Source organism: Eumetopias jubatus, unplaced genomic scaffold, assembly GCF_037043125.1.
Source record: "Eumetopias jubatus isolate StellerSeaLion01/CBP00866 unplaced genomic scaffold, mEumJub1_p1.0 scaffold_15, whole genome shotgun sequence".
NCBI classification, from domain to species: domain Eukaryota; kingdom Metazoa; phylum Chordata; class Mammalia; order Carnivora; family Otariidae; genus Eumetopias; species Eumetopias jubatus.
Genome location: NW_028274821.1, coordinates 24,484,761 through 24,505,629, shown reverse-complemented (window position 1 = coordinate 24,505,629; position 20,869 = coordinate 24,484,761). Strand labels below are relative to the sequence as shown.

At 39.9% G+C, this 20,869-nt stretch overlaps 1 protein-coding gene across 1 annotated transcript in view; it reads left to right on the top strand.

The window, feature by feature from the left end:
- FRMD3 (FERM domain containing 3) overlaps window positions 1-20,869 on the top strand; it is a 296,525-nt gene that overhangs the window by 129,984 nt on the left and 145,672 nt on the right. The window contains exon 2 of the mRNA XM_028122279.2: window positions 15,008-15,112. Within this exon, the coding sequence (XP_027978080.1) occupies window positions 15,008-15,112 (105 nt within the window). The remainder of the gene's footprint in view (window positions 1-15,007; window positions 15,113-20,869) is intronic.

Here is a 20,869-nt window from a genome sequence, read left to right as displayed (position 1 = left end):
ACCGTGAAGTGGGGGGAGGGGGCAGAATCCATTGACATTGCAGAAAGGATTGGAGTTGGAAGACTAAAATTATTCTGAAGTGACTGCCTTCAGGAATTGGATCTGTCAAGGACACTAAACCTCAAAATGGGAAGAAGAAAAAAGTGGGGGAAGGAAAAATCTTTTGAGCATTGAGAAGTGGCAGAAATTTCTAAGAGCTGAAACATCAAATATGATTCCTCAAGCATTGGGATGGATCTGTGTATCAGAAGAGAAATGACCCTATGACTGAGTGTAGACACACAGCCCATCCTTTAGAGTGAAAGATGTGGAACCCAGGGGAGGTAACAGAGGCAAAAAACACCCCAAAGAAAAGCAAAGAGAAGGAAACATTACCAGGTTGAGGGCACCCTGCCTGTGTATTTGACTATGACACTCCTTCAGAAGACACATTCAGAACCCAGGCAATAGAGTGGTCAACCTGTTCTGGCTGCTGCTTTTTTTTCATGGCTATACTTATTCTCCGGTTTTCTTCCTTAGGGCTTCTTAAAATGTCCCCAACCTTGATACTGCTAAGCCTCTAACTGTGAGGATGGCTGTATGTTTCTGTTTTCTCCGAGGGTGTAGGGGCCACCAGGGACTTGAGATCTGCAGTTGGGTTTTGACTCTCTTCCAGGGAGCCTCACTGGGCTAGGTGGCCACTTGTGTTTTTCCTTTTATTTTTGCAGCCAGATTCTCACTTTTAGGAAACTATTGATTCCCTGCCTGCCTCTGTTCTATGAGTGTCTGGATTTGGTAATTTTGTTATTTTCTCATTTTCAGGTCACTGCTACAGTCCTAAACAGACTCTCCCATCACCCAACTTATGATTATTTATTGTACACAAAAATGCCTTTAATCAATCTAGCCTGTATTTTCATTTATCTTAGTCATAATATACAATTACTATATGGTAGTTGTATATTCAGAATTGGGTACTTCAGCTTCCTAATCCTTGGTTTTACCTTTTATACATCTGAAAATATTTGAGTAATACAAATCAACATTTTTATTAAAGTGTATTTGACACACAACATTACATATTGACACACAATAGTACAGTTTCAAGTGTACACCATAGTGATTCAACAAGTTTATACATTATGCTGTGCTCACCACAAATGTAGCTCCCATCTGTCACCATACAACACGATCACAGTACCATTGACTGTATGCCCCATGCTGTACGTTTTATTACTGTGACTTACAGTTTTTCAGCTATAAAATGAGTTTCTTCGACTCCCCTTCACCCATTTGCCCATCCTTCCATCCACCCCTCTCCTCTGGGAACCATTAGTTTCTCTGTATTTATGACTTATGGGTCTTTTTCTGCTTTTTGTTTGTTTTGTTTTTTAGATTCCACATATAAGTGAAATCATGATAGTTTTCTGACTCATTTCACCTTATTTCACTTAGCGTAATACCCTCTAGCTCCATCCATGTTACTGCAGATAGCAAGATCTCATTTTTATGGCGTGTGTGTGTGTTCGACATTTTTTTTATCCATTCATCTATTGATAGACACTTGGGTTCCTTCCATATCTTAGCTATTATAAATAATGCTGCAATAAACAGAAGGATTTGTATCCTTCTGGATTAGTGTTTTCATTTTCTTTGGGTAAATACCCAGTAGTGGAATTACTGGGTCATGTGGTATTTTTATTTTTAACTTTTTGAGGACCCTCTCTACGATTTTCCACATTGGTAAAATGTACCAATTTACATTCCCACCAACAGTGCACAAGTGTTCTACTTTCTCCATATCCTCACCAACACTTGTTATTTCTTTTTGATTCTAGCCATTCTGACAGGAGTGGGGTGATATTTCATTGTGGTTTTGGTTTGCATTTTCCTGATGCATCATATTGAGCATCTTTTCATATATCTGTTGGCTACGTGGTCTGTTGTCTTTGGAAAAATGTCTATTCAGGTCCTTTGTTCATTTTTTAAAAAAGATTTTATTAGAGAGGGGGAGAAAGTGAGCGCGAGAACAAGCAGGGGGGAGGGGCAGAGGTAGAGGGAGAAGTAGGCTCCCCACTGAGAGCAGGGAGCCCGACATGGGGCTCAATCTGAAGACCCCGGGATTGTGACCTGAGCTGAAGGCAGATGCTTAACTGACTGAGCCACCCAGGCGTCCCTCCTCTACTCATTTTTAAATTGGATTATTTGGGGTTTTTTGGTGTTGAGTTGCAGTTCTTCATATAGTTTGGGTATTACCTATTCATATAGTTTGAATTAATTAAGGATATAATAATATATCCTTATTAGATCATGTACAAATAAATATCTTGTTTGGTTGGTTGCCTTTTGTTGATGGTTTCCCTTGATGGGTAAAAGCTTTTTATTTTGGTATAGCCCCAATAGTTTATTTTTGTTTTTGTTTCCCTTGCTTTAAGAGACCTATCTAGAAAAATGTTGCTATGGCCAATGTCGGAGATTACTATCTATGTTTTCTTCTGGGAGTTTTATGGTTTCAGGTCTCACATTTAGGTCTTCAATCCATTTTGCATTTATTTTGTGTATGGTGTAAGAAAGTGACCCAGTTTCATTCTTCTGCATGTAGGTGTCCGGTTTTCCCAGCATCATTTTCCCCATCAAATCAAAACAGCTTTTAAAAGGTCCAACTATGAGGGGTCCCTCTGTTCTTGTCTTTCTTTACATTTCTCTCTATTTAAACAGCTTTAACATCACTTCTTTCCTCATTGTCTTGGGATAATGCCATTTTCTGAATGAATGTCCCAGCCAAATATCAAATACCAGTTACTGTCTGCCATGGGAAGGAATAATTAACAAAGTAATACTTGATATTTAAAATCCAATTATAAAAGTGAATTTCTTTCTAAAGAAATGCTCGCTTTTGGTTAAATCTATGGTGTCTACCATAACAAACTACATATTTATGCAGATATGCTTGAAGTTTTTTTTCGCAGAGATATAAGTAGAGCTTATAAAAAGGTCCAATTAAGCCACAATATATTTTTTAAGATTTTATTTTTTTATTATTTATTTTATTATTATGCTATGTTAATCACCATACATTACATCATTAGTTTTTGATGTAGTGTTCCATGATTCATTGTTTGCATATAACACCCAGTGCTCCATGCAGAACGTGCCCTCTTTAATACCCATCACCAGGCTAACCCATCCTCCCACCCCCCCTATTTTTTTAAGATTTTGAGAGAGCGGGAGGAGAAGCAGAGGGAAAGGGATAAGCAGACTCTGCACTGAGTGCAGAGCCCAATGTGGGGCTCCATTCCACACCCTAAGCTCATGACCTGAGCCAAAACCAAGAGTCGGACACTCAACTGACTGATCCACCCAGGCGCCCCAGGGCACAATATTTCTTAAATTAACTAATGCTTGTCCTTCACCTTAGAAGCAGAACTATTCAGTTCACCAGTTTCTCATTACTGTTCTGTTTATCTGCTTATGAAAATCAATGGATTGAGGACGTTAATTCACAAAAGAAATGCCACTTCTAGGGAGAAGACCTACTCTTGGTAGCAAACCAAGCATTCAGTTTGCTGTTCAGGGCCTTACATTTGTCTAGAAGCCCCTTTGAAGTTTCTAGGTATCCAGGTGGGCATTGGATTCTTCCTTCCCTGTAGAAGAATCAGGAGAGACTGACAATTCTGTTCTTCCCCAAATGTGTATCTGTGCAGGCTGCCCCTTTCATGAGCAACTCATATGAACATAGGATGCTGAGCAACAGGGCCCTTTGAACAAAAGTCTCAAAGCCTTAATTACCAGAAAACAAGGCCTGGTAGTCCCACTTCTGTTTGTCATAGAGGATTCCTGGGGGGTATAGGGCCTGCCCCAGAATGAACTATTCCTGGTGTCTTGGGTCTGTGTTTCTGATTTTTTTTTTTTTTTAAGATTTTCTTTATTCATGAGAGACGGGGGCGTGGAGGAGCAGAGGGAGAAGCAGACTCTCCTTGGAGCAGGGAGCCCAATGCAGGATTTGATCCCAGAATCCTGGGATGGAGTCATCCGCAGGCTGGTTTTAACATGGCTGCAGCAGTTCCAGGCCTCACACCTTTGTATAACAACATCCAGAGCGGAAGAGAAAGACTCTTTGGGAAGCTCTCTCAGGAGAGCCAACAAGAGCTATTCAAGAAACCCCAGTTGCTCCTCATGTCTCATTGGCCTAAACCGGGACATATGTCCTTTCATGAACCAATCAGACAAGAAGGGTGGGATTCCCCTTACACCAGCCAAGCTGGAGGTAGGGGTGAGTCATAGTTCCCTGAGCCTCACAGACTTTGCATGTACTTGTGTGCATGTATGTTATGTGTGTCTATGCATATGTGCCTACCTGAACAAAATCTGGGTTCTATTAGAAAAGACAAAGGGGTGTATGGATGCTGGGCAATTAACCAATGAAATCTATAATGTGGTTTATATTTTATAAAATTGCCTTTTTCCAGGCCTCGTGTTGTGTAGATAACCCAGTGCCCCTTTCTCTCAGTGTCTAAGTTCTAGTAACTGGGGCACTGGATGCTGCTCCCAAATTCTTATATTGTTTCTTCTGTGTCCACATAGAGAATGGTGGCAGATAGGCAAGTTGAGTTCCTACAATATCTTGGGCATAGGTGGTGGCCCTGAGTTTGACATTTTTTTTTTTTTATCTGTAACACATGGGGAGAATATTAGTCACTTCAGTAGGTTGTTATACAATATCTTGGGCATAGGTGGTGGCCCTGAGTTTGACTTTTTTTTTTTTTTTTTATCTGTAACACATGGGGAGAATATTAGTCACTTCAGTAGGTTGTCAGGATTTTAAATACAACATTTGTAACCCAGTTCTTGGTGTATGGTAAGTGTTCAATGAGTATTAATTATCATGAGGTTTATACTTTCATTCCTGAAGGTAGCTATTTGAACTCTAAATCTTGATTTGCAGCAATACATTAAGTAGTTTTGAATTGATACTCTTTTCCTTTTCACTTAACCAGAATCTGAAAGGTAGTAAAATGTCTTGGCTTTGAGGTTTAGGAATTAGGGATTGAAATCTGCCATGCTATTTCACTGAAGAAAAGCCTTGGCTGATTTAGCCAGTTGAGTTCACTTGCTCCTCTTGAAGGACAAATATTTTGTTCTTACTTCAGTGGAACTAGGGAGTTGAAGTAAATGCATCATCAGCAATTAGTTGTAAGAGGAGTTAAGCAACAGAATTGAGTTCTTTGTCTCTTTGTTCACTTTTTCTTCCCCAGAGGCCAGTTCTGGGAGGTAAATACACCTTCTTTGTATCTAAAAGGATCTATAAAATTGGATACAAAGATTTAAGATTCCGATTATTCTTATTATTGGTAATGACCTCTTACTGTGGTATGTGCTTTGCAGAATACAAAATGCTTTCACATATTATAAACTAGAGTTTTAAGATCTGTAAGATTATAAATTATGTTTTGTACACTATTTCAAATCCCTGTCCCAGTGTCTTGCAAAATAGAAGTTTAACAACTATATGAATGAGTCTCAAATCTACCCCAAGAGATTATTCTGAAAGTTATCAGTCTTTCTTTTTTTAATTTAATTTTATTGTATTATGTTAATCACCATACATTACCTCATTAGTTATTTGATGTAGTGTTCCATGATTCATGTTTGCATATGACACCCAGTGCTCCATTCAATACGTGCCCTCTTTAATACCCATCACCAGGCTAACCCATCCCCCCACCCCCCTCCCCTCTAGAACCCTCAGTTTATTTCTCAAGAGTCCATAGTCTCTCATGGTTTGTCTCCCCCTCCGATTTCCCCCTTCATTTTTCCCTTCCTACTATCTTTTTTTTTTAAACATGTAATGTATTATTTGTTTCAGAGGTACAGGTCTGTGATTCATCAGTCTTACACACTTCACAGCACTCACCATAGCACATACCCTCTGCGATATCTATCACCCAGCCACCCCATCCCTCCCACCTTCCACCACTCCAGCAGCCCTCAGTTTGTTTTCTGAGATTAAGAATTCCTCATATCAGTGAGGTCATGTGATACATGTCTTTCTTTGGTTGACTTATTTTGCTTAGCATAATACCATCTAGTTCCATCCACATCATTACAAATGGCAAGATTTTTTTTTTGATGGCTGCATAATATTCCATTGTATATGTATACCACATCTTTATCCATTCATCTGTTGATGCACATCTTGGCTCTTTCCATAGTTTGGCTATTGTGGACATTGCTGCTGTACACATCGGGTGCACATACCCTTTCAGATCCCTACATTTGTATCTTTGGGGTAAATACCCAGTAGTGCAATTGCTGGGTCATATGGTAGCTGTATTTTCAACTTTCTGAGGACCCTCCATACTGTTTTACAGAGTGGCTGCACCAGTTTGCATTCCCACCAACAGTGTAGGAGGGTTCTCCTTTCTCTGCATCCTCACCAACATCTGTCGTTTCCTGACTTGTTAATTTTAGCCATTCTTACTGGTGTGAGGTGGTATCTCGTTGATTTGGATTTCCCTGATGCTGAGCGATGTTGAGCACTTTTTTATGTGTCTGTTGGCCATTTGGATGTCTTCTTTGTAGAAATGTCTGTTCGTGTCTTCTGCCCATTTCTTGATTGGATTATTTGTTCTTTGGGTGTTGAGTTTGCTAAGTTCTTTATAGATTTGGCTACTAGTCCTTTATCTGATATGTCATTTGCAAATACCTTCTCCCATTCTGTCGGTTGTCTTTTGGTTTTGTGGACTGTGTCTTTTGCTGTGCAAAAAGCTTTTTATCTTGATGAAGTCCCAACAGTTCATTTTTGCCCTTGCTTCCCTTGCCTTTGGCGATGTTTCTAGGAAGAAGTTGCTGCGGCTGAGGTCGAAGAGGTTGCTGCCTGTGTTCTCCTTTAGGATTTGGATGGACTCCTGTCTCACGTTTAGGTCTTTCAACCATTTGGAGTCTATTTTTGTGTGTGGTGTAAGGAAATGGTCCAGTTTCATTCTTCTGCATGTGGCTGTCCAATTTTCCCAGCACCATTTGTTGAAGAGACTGTCTTTTTTCCATTGGACATTCTTTCCTGCTTGGTCAAAGATGAGTTGCCCATAGAGTTGAGGGTCCATTTCTGGGCTCTCTATTCTGTTCCATTGATCTAGGTGTCTGTTTTGGTGCCAGGACCATACTGTCTTGATGATGACAGCTTTGTAATAGAGCTGGAAGTCCGGAATTGTGATGCCGCCAGCTTTGCTTTTCTTTTTCACCATTCCTCTGCCTATTCGGGGTCTTTTCTGGTTCCATACAAATTTTAGGAGTATTTGTTCCATTTCTTTGAAAAAAGTGGGTGGTATTTTGATAAGGATTGCATTAAATGTGTAGATTGCTCTAGGTAGCATTGGCATCTTCACAATACTCTTCCAATCCATGAGCATGGAACATTTTTCCATTTCTTTGTGTCTTCCTCAATTTCTTTCATGAGTATTTTATAGTTTTCTGAGTACAGATTCTTTGCCTCTTTGGTTAGATTTATTCCTAGGTATCTTATGGTTTTGGGTGCAGTTGTTAATGGGATTGACTCCTTAATTTCTTCTGTCTTGTTTGTGGTGTAGAGGAATGCAACTGATCTCTGTGCATTGATTTTATATCCTGCCACTTTACTGAATTCCTGTATGAATTCTAGCAGTTTTGGGGTGGAGTCTTTTGGGTTTTCCACATAAATATCATATCATCTGCAAAGAGTGAGAGTTTGACTTCTTTGCTGATTCAGATGCCTTTGATTTCTTTTTGTTGTCTGGTTGCTGTGGCTAGGACTTCTAGTACTATGTTCAACAGCAGTGGTGATAGTGGACATCCTTGCTGTGTTCCTGACCTTAGGGGGAAAGCTTTCAGTTTTTCCCCCACTGAGAATTATATTTGCTGTGAGTTTTTCATAGATGGCTTTTATGATATTGAAGTATGTACCCTCTATCCCTACACTCTGAGGAGTTTTAATCAAGAAAGGATGCTTTACTTTGTCAAATGCTTTTTCTGCATCTCTTGAGAGGATCATATTGTTCTTGTTCTTTCTTTTATTAATGTATTGTATCACATGGATTGATTTGCGGATATTGAACCAACCTTGCAGCCCAGGGATAAATCCCATTTGGTCATGGTGAATAATCCTTTTAATGTACTATTGGATCCTTTGGCTAGTATTTTGGTGAGAATTTTTGCATCCATGTTCATCAGGGATATTGGTTTGTAATTCTCCTTTTTGATGGGATCTCTTTGTCTGATTTTGGGATCAAGGTAATGGTGGCCTCATAAAATGAGTTTGGAAGTTTTCCTTCCATTTCTATTTTTTTTGGAACAGTTTCAGAAGAATATGTATTAATTCTTTAAATGTTTGGTAGAATTCCCCTGGGAAGCCATCTAGCCCTGGGCTCTTGTTTGTTGGGAGATTTTGATTACTGCTTCAATTTCCTTGCTGATTATGGGTCTGTTCAGGTTTTATATTTCTTCCTGGTTCAGGTTTGGTAGTTGATACATCTCTAGGAATGCATCCATTTCTTCCAGATTATCTAATTTGCTGGCATATAGTTGCTCATAATGAGTTCTTATAATTGTTTGTATTTCTTTGGTGTTGGTTGTGATCTCTCCTCTTTCATGATTTTGTTGATTTGGGTCATTTCTCTTTTCTTTTTGATAAGTCTGGCCAGGGGTTTATCAATCTTATTAATTCTTTCAAAGAACAAGCTCCTAGTTTCATTGATCTGTTCTACTGTTCTTTTGGTTTCTATTTCATTGATTTTTGCTCTGATCTTTATTATTTCTCTTCTCCTGCTGGGTTTAGGCTTTATTTGCTGTTCTTTCTCCAGCTCCTTTAGGTGTAGGGTTAGATTGTGTATTTGAGACCTTTCTTGTTTCTTGAGAAAGGCTTGTATTGCTATATACTTTCCTCTCAGGACCGCCTTTGCTGCATCCCAAAGATTTTGAACCGTTGTGTTTTCATTTTCATTGGTTTCCATGAATTTTTTTAATTCTTTTTTGATTTCTTGGTTGACCCATTCATTCTTTAGTAGGATGCTCTTTAGCCTCCATGTATTTGAGTTCTGTCTGACTTTCCTCTTGTAACTGAGTTCTAGTTTCAAAGCATTGTGGTTCGAAAATATGCAGGAAATGATTCCAGTCTTTTGGTACTGGTTGAGACCTGATTTGTGACCTAGGATGTGATCTATTCTGGAGAGTGTTCCATGGGCACTAGAGAAGAATGTGTATTTCGTTGCTTTGGGATAGAATGTTCTGAATATATCTATGAAGTCCATTTGGTCCAGTGTGTCTTTTAAAGTCTTTATTTCCTTGTTGATCTTTGCTTAGATGATCTGTCCATTTCAGTGAGGGGGATGTTAAAGTCCCCCACTATTATTGTATTGTTGTCAATGTGTTTCTTTGCTTTTGTTATTAATTGCCTTATATAATTGGCTGCTCCCATGTTAGGGGCATAGATATTTACAATTGTTAGATCTTCTTGGTGGATTGACCCTTTAAGTAGGATATAGTGTCCTTCCTCATCTCTTATCACAGTCTTTGTTTTAAAATCTAATTTGTCTGATATAAGGATTGCCACCCCAGCTTTCTTTTGGTGTCCATTAGCATGGTAAGTGGTTTTCCATCCCTTCACTTTCAATGTGGGGGTGTCTTTGGGTCTAAAATGAGTCTCTTGCAGACAGCATATAGATGGCTCATGTTTTTTAATCCAATCTGATAGCCTGTGTCTTTTGATTGGGGCATTGAGCCCATTTACATTCAGGGTAACTATTGAAAGATACGAATTTAGTGCCATGGTATTGCCTGTAAGGTGACTGTTACTGTATATTGTCTCTGTTCCTTTCTGGTCTATGTTACTTTTAGGGTCTCTCTTTGCTTAGAGGACCCCTTTCGATATTTCTTGTAGGGCTGGTTTGGTATTTGCAAATTCCTTTAGTTTTTGTTTCTCCTGGAAGCCTTTTATCTCTCCTTTTATTTAGTGACAGCCTAGCTGGATATAGTATTCTTGGCTGCATATTTTTCTCCTTTAGTGCTCTGAAGATATCATGCCTGTCCTTTCTGGCCTGCCAGGTCTCTGTGGATAGGTCTGCTGCCAACCTGATATTTTCACCATTGTAGTTTGCAAACCTATTGTCCTGAGCTGCTTTCAGGATTTTCTCTTTGTCTCTGAGACTCCTAAGTTTTACTATTAGATGTCGGGGTGTTGACCTATTTTTATTGATTTTTGAGGGGTGTTCTCTGTGCCTCCTGGATTTTGATGCCTGTTTCCATCCCCAAATTAGGGAAGCTCTCTGCTATAATTTGCCCCAATATACCTTCTGCCCCTCTCTCTTCTTCTGGGATCCTAATTATTCTAATATTGTTTCATCGTATGTTATCATTTATCTCTCGAAGTCTGCCCTCATGATCCAGTAGTTATTTATCTCTTTTTCTCACCTTCCTTATTCTCCATCATTTGGTCTGCTCTATCACTAATTCTCTCTTCTGCCTCATTTATCCCAGCAGAGCCTCCATTTTTTATTACGCTTCATTAGTAGCCTTTTTTATTTCGATTTTAGTTCTTTTATTTCTCCAGAAAGGGTTTCTCTAGTATATTCCATGCTTTTTTCAAGCGCAGCTAGTATCTTTATAATCATCATTCTGAACTCTAGTTCCGACATCTTACTAATGTCCGTATTGATTAGGTCCCTGGCAGTCAGTACTGCCTCTTGTTCTTTTTTCTTTTTTGAGGTGAGTTTTTCTGTCTTGTCATTTTGTCCAGAGGAGAACAGATGAATGAGAGAACAAAATCCTAACAGGGTAACAACAACCCCAGAAAAATATGTACCAAACATATCAGAAGAGATGTTCCAGAAAGTGGTCGCTTTTCTGTTCAGAGAGTTGCTGCTACTCTTTTCTTCGATCTCCTGTTGAGTTTGTAGGTGTTCAGAATGGTTTGATACCTATCTAGCTGCATTCCTGCGACCAGATGAAATTTAGGTGTCCTACTCTTCGGCCATCTTGCTCCTCCTCCCCATTATTTTTTTTACTAGAATAAATTTAGTGTCAGATTTCATGACTTGCTTAATGTCAGCCAAGTGGTAAGTGGTGGAAACAGAACTCTAACATATTTGCCTATTCTTTCTTTCCAGTACATACTTTAGGGTGGGGAGGAGAGGTAGGTTTTTTGAAAAGTAAGCTAGTTTGTGATTACAAAAATTAGGTTCTTTTCCAACCTATGGGAGAGGGCCCTGAGAGAATGTGGGATTATTGTAAGAAATTCAGGTATACACACACACACGCACACACACACCCCAATAATTAGCAGAAAATGGGCAGAGAAGGTGGCAAGAGGACTCAGTCCCCTTTACATAGTTAAGGCTCCTAGAGTAAAGAAATCCCCAAAGCACCCAGAACCTGGTGGTGGTTTATATCTGACCATCTCAAACTCTTGATGGTGAGACACCAGTACTAGATTTTGTTCCCTCAATCTGTTTTGGACTAACATGTGTTTAAAAAAAACAAAACAAATCTCCCTTCCCAAAACACACCCAATGAAAATAGAATACTCTTAATTTCCACACTTGTTTCATGGAAGACTGGTAACAAAGAGTTGACATTCCCTCACAGTCTATAGACCATATTTTGACTAGCGTTGGTTTAGATTTTTAACATATTAAAAAAAACTACAGTTGAAAAAATTGTATTCATGCTATTTTAGTACAGTATTTGTAAATCAATCCACAGTGTGTTCTAGGTGGTGAGGACCAGTAGTATTGGGACATATGTTTAAATGTGTGGCGAACACATTCTTTGTTCATTGCTGTCAGTGCATTTCTGAGACCTACTGCATAACCTCATTTAGAGACAGCAACCAAAGTCTATACTTAAGGCACTTTCTTGAGGCACAGATCACACACTTATGTCCTAATGTTTTTCTTATGTGCTACTTTTGTGATAAAACATGACTTAGGCAATAGCTCTAAAGAATTTATATTCACTGTTTGAATCACCCTCCCCCATTCAGTCAGTATTGAAAGGACAACTGTTGTCTTGTGGGAAAATAAAAAATTTGACATTAAGAATTGAAGTCCTTATACTTGAAATCTTCGATAACTACGTCTCCACATAGACATTGAAGGATTTGGGTGAAAGTTGGCTAATTCCACTATGTCTGTGGAATCTCCATCTCCCCGGGGACTTTAGTGTCCTCCAAAGGCTCACCGTCTGTTCCCAGACCCCAGATTTTCCATGAGAAAAAGCAAGGCCTCGTTTATTCACTCCATAACTTCCAGTGTGCCAGGCAGGGTGGTGAACAGTGGCTTCTACTCTCAGGAAGCTCAGGAGGAAGCAAGTGGAGGATTTGAGTCAGTTCAACAGAGTTCCAGGAGTGGGAGTTGGGAGCAGAACTAGTGTTCACCCCAAGGCCCTCCCCTGCCATGAGGTGTGTGGAACTGGCAGCTGGACCCCCTCATGTACCTGACCCTGAATGAGCTCTTCTGACCCTTGGGCCTGGGCCCAGGTGGTCTTTTATTTAACATAAGAACTGGGCTTTGTGCACAGAAGTGATAATAGGAAGTTAAATGCCTTAAGAACTTGGTCCAGATTTCCAGGCAGAGCAGAACGTGAGGCTGTAAGCTGGCTTTCTTGGCATGAAGCAGCGACACAGAGCATCTCAAGATGACGAGGCTGGCTGGCAGCCCCTAGGCACAGGGACCATTTTTGTTCCTGAGATTGGAAAACACTTTAATTTTTGTGAGTTGAGGCATAGACAATTCTCCATTGTGAAAATGGGCTTTTTTCCCCCGCCTACTGACGTCTGCAACCAGGTACAATGTTTGCACTTCTCACATATGGGGGAAATTCCCCTAGACCCATGCTTCTCAAAATGAATGAACATGTGAATAACCAGGGGATCTTGCTGAAATGCAAATTAGGTTCAGTTGGTCTGGAGCTGTGCCCAAGATTCTGTGTTTGCAACAAGCTCCCTCCTGGGTGATGCTGAGGCCACTGTTCTGCGATATTGCTGGTTTGTGGGCAGAGCTTTTAGAAACAGGGGCCTGGAAAGCATGGGAACTGACCCCACCTGCTTTTGTGGAAGATACTGATTTCTGTTTCATCCCCACTTGTGTATTCCACTCAACACAGTGTCTATAGTGGCGTTTTCTTTTCTCAAGGGTCTTATGTAATATGAGAGAGTTGTATGTATTGGTTGATGTGTTTAATCATTTAAAAAAAAATCTTTGTTGTGCTTTTAAGTACATCTTCAGGGCAAAATGCTAGCTGTCAGGCACAATCAAGTTCTGCTCAGTCCCGCATCATTACAAAGTATTGCTTTGACCCACATATCTTGTGTGTCTCGCATATGGGGGGGCAGTCCAACATAGTAAATCCTAATGCAGAGAGCTTGGCAATCCAATCACAGAATGACAGACTCCCATGTTATGTTCAGTGATTTGATTCTTCAGCAACTTCTTAACTATGGATGCATTAGAGAGTAAATCTGTAAAAGGAACTAAATCCATTGATTATATTGTGGGCATCAGATATAGTTCGTCATTTGAGCTTCCAGGGTTAAAAGCAATTAGAGAAATCTGAAAACAAATTCCATTTTGATGCTTTGTCCCTTTTGAGCTACATGAGATGGTTTCAGTAAAGGAAGTAAAGGCTCAAAGTTTATTCAAAATTAAACTCAATGTGATTTCAGGAGAATCGGGGCTTCATATCACAATATGTGCTTATATGCCCCCATCCTTTATTCAGTGCAGTACATCCCAGGCCAGTGAGTGGCTTTTTCATCAGCTTTCTGAGCTGATGTTAGTAGTTTCTAATGAAAAGATAATCATGTAACATAGATCAAACTCATCTTCCAAAATTATTTTTAGTGGATTGGAGGAGTGGCTCACTTAGTGTCTCTAATTTCTTCATTTATTTTTATAGGTCACATTCCCCCCCTAAAATATTCCATGGGTCTGTCAGCAACTTTGATTGAAGCAGAAATTAATCTTATCAAATATCTTGATGAAGGCTTGGAAGAGTCCTTGCTTCAACAGGGTTTTGACGAACGGTATTCGTCTTAATCAGATTTGGCTGACAAATCTCTCACAGAATTTTAGAAGGAAAAATAATCTAACTGACTCATTTTACCCATGTGAAATAGCTGGGGAGTTTGCCTAAGGTCACCTGGGCCTATCCCAGCCTGTCCTCCTCCACCCCCACCATCTCCACGTCCCTTAAGGATGTGATGCACTGGTTTTGAGGCCCAAAGCAGCAGGTTTTCCACCTTTCCCAGTGGGAGGCAGGGTGTTCCGTCTAACACCATTCACTGTAGTCCCATAGCATCCAGATTCGGCCTTCTAGCAGAGTTGCAGTGCACTCACTAGTCTCTGGGGAGATAAAATAGTGTGGTAGGAGCCCTGATTCTATAGCCAGGTGGCCTGGGTCAAATGCTACCTTGCTCTATACAGCTTGTGTGACTTTGGGCAGGCCACTGAGGCTCGGTGCTTCTGTTTCTTTAGATGTAAATTGGGGACCTTCCTCATAGGATCGTTATGAAGACTGAATGAGTGAATACCTGCTGAGCAATTACGGCAAACATTCAGGTGCACTGTATGTGGAATTATATGTGGGTTTGTGAATGGTGGTTCTCCACTAGGTATTGAGTTGTTAAATCAGTGTTCTGAATCATAAATAGCTTTAGAAAAGTTAAATGGCCCATAACAGAATAAAATAGAACATATTAGAGTACGCTGCATCTATGCAGGGTGTTGTTTGGTATCTCTTTGGCTTTCTTTTTAGTGTTCCTTTGGCTGTGTGTGTGTGTGTGTGTGTGTGTGTGTGTGTGTGTGTGTGTGTAATGGTTCACAGGGTAAAAATGTATTTCTCACTGTGGGTTGTAGTTAAGAGTTTAGAAGTCCCTGCTCCAGGGACTGGAGTGAGCTAATCCATTTCTCTAAATGCAGACCTGTGGGGTGAATGCGGCACATTTTAGACATGAATGTACAAGATGAGCTCTGGCTGAAACTTAAATGTGCTTCTTTTGCAGAGGGAGACCAAAGGGCAGTTTCTTATTGACCACATCTGCAACTACTACAGCTTGCTGGAGAAGGACTATTTTGGCATTCGTTATGTGGACCCAGAGAAGCAGCGGGTAAGAGCCAACCTCTGTCTGGATCCATTTGGGGGAGTGACTCACACTGTGGGTGACCAGAGAGGTTCCTGTCAGAGCAATCATGATGTATTCTTGTTCTCATGGTCATTGACCACTTGAAATTGACTGGCGCAGGGTGTGTGTGTGTGTGTGTGTGTGTGTGTGTGTGTGTTTGTTTGTGTGTGTGTGTGTTTGTGTGTTTGTAAGAGTTTGGCACTGTTCCCACCGGACTGGGTAGGGCAGGAGAAGGGAAAACTTACCTTAGACCTTTCCAGAAAGCTGCTCCCACCCAGTTCTTGTGTCTTTGAGAAGCTTTGACAAACAGTGGGTTCAAACAGTGACTACATAAAATCTCACTTTGGAGAAAATCCACCTCTCACTCTAAAAAACTATTGGTAGAAAGGGGAACAGGAGAGACTGCTTAATACGTACAAAATTTTCTTCTCGGGTCATGAAAATGTTTGGAACTTGATATAGGTGGTGCTTATATGACATTGTGAATGTCTTAAATACCAGTTGTACACTTTGAAATGGTTAGTTTTATGTTATGTGAATTTCATTTCAATTAAAAAAAAGCTCTTGGCAGATGAAAGGTTAAGATAGTTTGAAAGCTGCTCTTTGAACACTGGTAAATTTGACAACCCTCATTATATCCTTGTTCCTGGATATACCTGCCCTTGTTGGTATCTGTTGATTTTTGTAGGAGTGAGCAGAGGAGTCTTGCCTTTTGAGTTGGGTTCTGTACCAGCATACACACACACATATATATATGTATATATATACATATATATATATTCATGACATATTTGGATTCAGTGATATATGTCCCTCACATCCTGAAGGTCCCAGGAATCTCCATCCCAGCTCCCACCACCTGGGGTTTCCCATTCCTGTAACCCTGCTGTGGGTCCCAACTATGGATTAGGATGCCCTGTACCTGCTCTGATCTCTGCTTCTTAGCCTTCCCCACAGCCAAGCAGGGCAGTGTGTGTGAAAGGGTCAGCTGTGGGTGCTCTGGGACTGGGGCGGGGGGAACAAGTCCACTCTGCCGCCTTTAATTTGTCTTCCTCCTGTTGGTGTCCCTGGTCATCTTTCTCTCCCCTCTTCCCTCTCCACAGTCCCACTTGGTTCTTAGTTGCATATACAATGAGAGGCTTACAGAGTGTATTCTTGTAAAGGAGCAGGCTGTTTAAGGAACAGTTTAGATTTTGTTCTGAAAGCTGGGGAATCGTACTTAGCTTCAGTCCAGTAGGACCTAATCTTCTTTAAACACATACCATGCGGTGGCTCAGAAAGAGATTTTGCTTTCCTATAGCACTTGCAGGAACTCTCTAATAGTCCAAACATTTACCTGAGTGAGAGGGAGGTAGCAGGATACTAGTGAGGATGTAGGAATGACATGAAGTCACACAGGGGATTCATGTGACATTTTCTACTGTTCATAGTTGTTCCCAGACCTGGCCCTGCAACAAAATCACCTTAGGAGTTTACTAACAATGCTGATCGTAGACCCTCTTCTGGACCTCCTGAATCAGAATCCTTGGGGCTAGGACCAGGAACATGTATTTTAGCACATCCTGATTCTACTTTTAATGCAGCCATCCCAGCTTTGGTCTTCAGGCTGATGTTGGGGACCATGGCATAAAGATATTCATAGATATAGCTTCTTGTGGCTTATGAAGATATTACCCTTTTTTGGAGAGAGAATATCTGCCCAAGGTCTCACAGCTAGTAAGTGATGGAGGGAGTATTGAGTTCCCTGTGGGTCAGACTCTGTGGACTATATTAGTCATCTAACCACCACTGACTGTAGATTCTTTTTGTGCAAAATCCCATCCTAAACTCTAAACAAGCAACCTTCAGAAGTAATTCTAGCTACCATTAGTTGAGCATCTGTCATATGCCAGGAATTCTGTCATGGTCTCTAGTCTTCTCTACAACACTGTAAGGAAGGGGAAAACTGAGGTACGGAGGGTCAGTGGCTTGTCTAAGGCTACATGGCTAGTAATTAATGGTGGAAGAATGATATCTGAACCCACATTCTTTCCACCCATCTCCCAAGTGAAAATTTGAAACCTAACCTAGACCAGGGATTTGTAGACCTTTTCTGTAAAGGACCAGATAGAAAATATTTTCACTTTGTGACCCGTACAACCTCTGTCATAATTTTTCAATTATTTTATTCTAGTGGAAAGTGGCCATAGACTATACCTAAATTAATGGACATAGCTGTGTTCTAATAAAACTTTTTTCTAGTAAAAGTATTTTATAAATAGGCAACTAGCCATGTTTGCTGACCCTTAGCCGAGATAATATCTGGAAACCACTTTAATGCATAAGCTGTTTTTATTTCTTTTGACTCATTGGGAAGATATTAGATAACCTATTAAGAGAATTCTTTAGAATTGGAATCAGATGTTGGTATGAACTCATGGTTTTTCAAAAAATATATACATAGACAGAAATATAGATGTGCGGGTGTGCATGTGGGCTAGTATGTGTACGTATATAGTTCCAGTTCTATTTTCTGAGATGGCCTAGAAGCAATGACACTACAGTAGCAATGAGCACACCTACCCCCTAGATCTTGGTTTCTAAATATCCTTTTCTAATAAAAGGAACAAGGTCCTTGAAAATGTGTCTGATTCTAGGGCAGAGTCAGGGACATCACAAGATGAGCCTAGTGCATGTTTTCATGCCAGAAAGTAAGGAACTGCTCGGAAGATAAAAGGTCACTAGAATGACACAGAGCCAACCAGGAAGAACTGCCAGTGGCCAAAAATGGAAAATTAGAGGGACAAAAGAGAAATAACAATAGCATTGGATTATAATCCATAAAGTAAAATATCCATGAGCCATATGGATATAAGTAATTGAATAAATAAATAAAAGGGGGAGAAGAGATGGCTCTTCCTTACAGATGAATTCCAGTTAATAAGTGTAGAAGGAATGAGAGATGATTGTACACAATGATTGTTGTATACAAGATTCATTGATGAATGCTAAAATTAGTGGGCAGAAGTTTGAGGAGAAACAAGATATCTGTATAGTCTCAAAGTACTCCTCCCCGCCCCCCATATCTTTTGATTACAAAGGGAGAAAGACTAACTTTATAGTGGTGAAACCTGGCAGGCACCACTTTAACTAAGCCATCAAGGTTATCACCAGGGAGAAGACATTCCAATATCACGTACCCCCTGATTATCCTGCATTGAGGAGGGCACGTCATCCCTGTGGTATTCTTCCCAATAATGCTTCACTTCATTCAAATCTTGAGGAAATGTAGGAGAGCCTGAAGTGAGAGACATTCTCCAAAACAACTTAACTATATTCTTCAAAAGTATTGAGGTCCTGAAAGACAAGGAAAGACTGTGGAACTCTCATAGATTAGAGAGACATATCAACTAAGGCCATGTGGGATTCTGGATTGGATTCTGGAACAGAGAAAACTCTGACAGTGGGAAAACTGATACACTCCAGATTAAGTCTGTAATTCAGTTAATAGCATTGTGTTAGTATTAGTTTCTTAATTTCAATAATTGTACTGTGGTTACGGAAGATGCTAACATTAGGGGGAGAGGGTGGTTATATTTATACCTTAGTCATATGTTTAAAATTATTTAAGTTAAAAAGTGTTTAGGTTGATGTGCTTCTTTGTTCTTTATATTTTGACTTGGTTAAGCTTAATTTCTAATGTCTAGATTTGGGTAGTGGATTAGTGGAAGAAATGTGGGCCGCACTCCAAACAAAACTGTCTTATCTGATGTATCCACTAAATTGCTTACAGGATTGCTTGAATCATTTCCCACCCTGCATCATAGCCTTTTCTAGACTTTTGATTCTGAGGATTCATTGGGAGTGTAGCTTTCACTTGGGTTGCAGTAGTTACTACACGAAACCACATGGACTTTGTACTCAGAAAGATGTGCATTAAATCCCACCTCTGCTGGTCAGTAAGCTGTGTGATCTTGACCAAGTTATTGAGCTTTTCTGAGTCCCTGTCCTGATGGTTAAAACAGATAACAGTACCTACCTGTAGGGTTGATACGGGAATTCAAGATAAAGTTTAACAAATGGTATATACCGAGTACATGGTATAGGTTATTTTTATTGAGTCTTATAATTATTATGCATTGGCTTGGTCTAGGTGAGGCAATCATATGAAGAAATTCAACCATGGATAGGAAGTCTAAAATCTAGAAATGTTCAAAACTGCTTTTAAAGGCAGGATGGCCATTGTTATGATCTTTGAGGAGACAGGTATGAGCCTTGGATAATTAGAAGAATGGGCTCAGAGGCACAAAGATATGCTGATATGGGAGTTTTAAGCAGAGATGAATTGACCAGCATTGGTAGTTTTACCAGGTCGTGTACTTTTTCTCAGTGGAAACTAAAACCGGTGGATCATTTGGATAGAAAGCTAATCAGAAAATTTAGTTAGAAAAGCTGAAGTGGAACTTACCTTTGCTATGGGAGTTGGTGGTTTGCCTACAACTCTTCACAACTTGATTTACAGTAAACCATTGTGGAATATTAAATATTTAGCACTATTACATTTGGAACACCATATGTTTGACAAGATGCCTCATGCCCCATATGCTCTGTGATGAGGACTGAGTCAGTAAATGATGACGATCTTTTGCTATTTTAGTGGCAAGGGTTCAGAATTTCCATTAGTTTTAAAATTTGATGTAGGGAGGGGCAGATTGAACACTGGTCAGTAAAAATCCCCTCAAGTTTCTACCATATTCTTTTTTTTTTTTAACACTGAAAAATGTTTATTGCTTTGACTGAGTTGGCTGAAACAAAGTGGGAGAGATATAAAATGTGAAAATATTCTTAGTAACACAAAGATACACAACTCTTATATTAGTGTGTAATATTAAGTGTCAAATATGTTACATACATTTTGAAGCAAAATTAAAACTATCAGTGTAATTATAAAAATAAATCCACTTTTGGAAATGGAAGGAATTAAACTATTTCCCGTGCTGCTCCTAAGTACAGGCGGCACTTTTCTCATTTTAAAATATTTCTTTACCTGGTGTGGTTATAATATTATTCCAATTTTTAAATGGGCTAAATGTATTGCTTTTCAAAATTCTTTGAATGTTTTCCTTACTCTATATAGTTTATACAGAACCTGAATATATTCTGATAGATCTCTATGAGCATCTGCAGGTGAACAGTTCTTTAAAGCCTGCAGCTCTAACAGTCAGAAGTAGCTAGAGAAACAGTTCAGTTAGTCAGAATGAACCATTCCAGTCCTGAAATTGTCAATCATTTAGTTATGGATTATATTGCCTGTATGTTTTTCCTTTTCCTAAGTAAAGAGGCTAGTTATTTTCTTGCTGTGGGCCCCCTGGATTTCCTTAAACAACTATCTTTTGACATGAAGAATAATTTCGTAAATTATCTCAGCAGGACCTGCTCCCCCGACCAGTTTTTCAAGCACCAGAGGCCATGTTGTGAATGTTAGGAGAAGGTCAGGATACGACCACAAGTTGTATACTGTTGGATATAGATTTTTCTCCAGTTCAAATAGGATGGCGTTACCACCACACACGTACACAGTCACTGCATCCCCTCTGTGAGCATACAACTTCACCATGTTGAGCTCTTCCTTTCCAGGCACTAAGGCAGAGACCTGATCTGTTCCAAGAGTGGGGAAAGCAGTGGTCACATCAGCCCGAAGCTTTATCCTGTCCGACCCCTTGATGGCTGTGTTGGACTTGACCCGAAAGGCCTTGGCAAACA